We start from the raw sequence: 3,023 nt of genomic DNA on the forward strand, positions 1-3,023 counted from the left end.
CTAAAAACACTTTTCAAACACTCTACTACCAAATTAAAATAAAAAAAATTAGATTCCTCGCTCTCTGGACAAATTTGCCCCCAGGCCTATGAAAATTTTCATTGTTTTGCTCAACTAAAATAAGAAATAATATATACCTAGCTATATTTTGTGGGAATTTCTTATCATGTTGATTTTAGCGAAAATGTCAGACTTGTGAAGCAGTGTACAGCTACAGAAAAGACGGAAGTCGCCCGGATGTCGAGGAGTTAGCTGCGTGAATAAGCTGAAGCCTCACATGATACCATGAGACCTCACCTCTTGGAGGTGGCCGCGGGCTGGGTGTGAACGAGAGCGCTTTGCGGTTTTTGGGGTGGGATAGATCGTCAAATTCCAACAAATTTATTGAAGTTCAATAGCAATAAGAGACCACAAACCCTGTTTATTTTATTTTAGCTTCATATCTGGCAAAAAAAATACCGAAACCATATGAAAATATAAAAACAGTCATTTCAATATTTTCAACTTAAAAAATAATTTTATGATATCATTAAAAATTTATTATTTTTAAATTTTAATATTTTGTAGAATCAATAAATCGTTCAAACTCGTTGAAACCAATTACGGTAATCCGGTTCCACGAAGTGATCATAATTGGAGACGTCATAATTGTAATCAATTTATCCGAAGAGGTTGCTCTTCATCACTAATGTAGTGATGTCGAGGAACGCTGTAGTTGCAAAATCCATTAATCGCGCCTAACGCTGTATCGCAAAATCCATTAATCTCGTCGAACGCTGGAAGGAATTGACTATCTTAATGTAGTGGTGACAGCGAAAAATAAAAATGCTTAGACAGTGGAATATAATTGGTTACGTGCAATCTAGAAGCTCAGCAGGTATAAATAGAATCGCTGTGTGTATTGGAAATGAGAGTGCATATATCCTTACAAAGACGCAAATATATATGAGAGGCGTTCATAAATAAGTTCAGCAATCTCGCAGTTTGTGAAACAGTAAAATGTAGAAATAATATTATTCAGAAACTTTGTATCCACAATAACGATTGGGCTCCAATCTCAACTAAACTAAACGGCCATGCTTATTACACACTCCAATTGATACGAAGGGTGCCTTATTATCCCATTGGTGTTGAATTGCAGGGATGTTACATTCACCAGATCATGAACACACAAGCTTCGACTGCACTCATCGCTCTCATACCTGCGTTGCCCGAAAAACAATATGATTAACCTTAAGAAGAGTAAATTTATGGCATCGTTGTGCAGATATACAAGGAATTGCTGTTAGGAAAGCGAATGCAAGAAAAAAAACGTCGTTACCTTGTGTTTTTTCATAAGCTTCTCAGTAGATTGGCGGCGGTGGAGAAGTGTATTTGTAATGGTAAGGAGGAGCGGAGTGGGACGGTGGCGGGGGAGACTTGTAGTGATAGGGAGGTGGAGGAGATGGGGATGGTGGTGGTGGCGATTTGTAGAAGTATGGCGGTGGGGGAGACGGTGAGGGAGGTGGCGGGGACTTATAGTGATAGGGCGGAGGAGGAGATGGGGATGGTGGTGGGGGAGATTTGTAGTGATAGGGAAGAGGAGGAGATGGGGATGGTGGAGGCGGGGATTTGTAGTGATAGGGTGGAGGAGGAGATGGGGATGGAGGTGGCGGGGACTTATAATGATAGGGCGGCGGAGGAGATGGGGATGGTGGAGGGGGGGAGTTGTAGTGATAAGGGGGAGGAGGAGATGGTGATGGAGGTGGGGGGGACTTATAGTGATAGGGCGGAAGAGGAGATGGGGATGGTGGAGGTGGGGATTTGTAATGATAGGGAGGAGGTGGAGATGGCGATGGGGGTGGAGGGGAGTTGTAGTGGTAGGGAGGAGGAGGGGAGTGAGATGGTGGTGGAGGGGACTTGTAGTGATAGGGGGGAGGAGGAGATGGGGATGGTGGTGGCGGCGAGTTGTAGTGATATGGAGGAGGAGGAGATGGGGATGGAGGTGGCGGGGAGCTGTAGTGGTAAGGTGGAGGAGGAGAAGGGGATGGTGGTGGTGGAGACTTGTAGTGATAGGGAGGAGGAGGAGATGGGGTTGGTGGTGGTGGAGACTTGTAATAGTAGGAGTTAGCCTCAACCAGAGGCACTATTGCTGATGCCATGAAGCAAAACAATGCCGTAATGAAGAGCGCCATTGGAGTATTCTCATCCATACTTGAGTTGCTGGTTATGAGAACCCAAGCCTTTGTCTATATATAGAGCAAGGTGAGCTTCTGTGTCTCGATCAAGTGGCCTATATTTAGCGCGGCATGAGTATTAAAGTCAGTCTTTTACGCTGTTAAAGTCTTTGTAATAACTTTCTAGAGACAAGCTTTTCTCTAAATCTATCTCAGCCGCCCGGTTGATTTGACTGGATCTATATTCGAAGTGTTTCCATCTCGCCGAATATTATAATGATTCGCATCGACCGTACTTGATTAAGTCTTTTCAATGCCAGCTATTGACGAAGAACATTAGGTAACCAAAGTAGAGCATTGCAGGCCATCGCGACATATTCCTTCCTATGGGATTTTCGTGTGAGTTTGGTGAGAAATAATATAGTATCATTGTCGATTGAATCCCACGCCGAGTATAGACGTAAATAGAAGGAAACGGTGCTCAGTATGCCAAGCTGGAATCCATTTTAACAAACTCGTAGGCCGAACAAACAACATTGTTTTTACAGGGATATTCCATGCACAATGTAAGTGAAACAGTATTAAACAATATACTAAGTTTTCCCTCCATTGCATTCCATGCAAATTGCACGTTAATATAAGATAACGATAACGTAAACGACAGCCTACAGGTAAGACGTGTTGAATAGTGGGCATTGCTTGGGTACCACCTGAAACTGCAGCAGCATCATGCAAGGAGGTCACAATAATGATAAACACGATGACATTGTTTATGAGTTACGTTACCTGTAAAATACTGTGGCAGTGTTGCGACAAGAGTTTTATATTAATGGAGAAGTAGAAAAAATCCAAAATCAGTAGAAAGCA

General features: G+C 42.8%; 1 protein-coding gene across 1 annotated transcript; it reads right to left on the reverse strand.

Annotated features, from left to right (window-relative positions):
* Nucleotides 1–983: 983 nt before the first annotated feature.
* LOC149220212 (uncharacterized) lies at nt 984–2,248 on the reverse strand. The gene is made up of 2 exons (XM_089384704.1): nt 1,322–2,248; nt 984–1,202 (listed from the first exon to the last, which is right to left on the reverse strand). Exon 1 carries the CDS (start codon nt 2,190–2,192, stop codon nt 1,344–1,346), a length of 849 nt encoding a protein of 282 aa, XP_089240830.1. The 5' UTR covers nt 2,193–2,248; the 3' UTR covers nt 984–1,202; nt 1,322–1,343.
* Between the last annotated feature and the right edge of the window lie 775 nt (nt 2,249–3,023).

The sequence above is a fragment of the Pinus tabuliformis genome, chromosome Q (genome assembly GCF_031772625.1).
Source record: "Pinus tabuliformis cultivar Carrire ecotype Pingquan chromosome Q, CPIR1, whole genome shotgun sequence".
Taxonomy (NCBI): Eukaryota; Viridiplantae; Streptophyta; class Pinopsida; order Pinales; family Pinaceae; genus Pinus; species Pinus tabuliformis.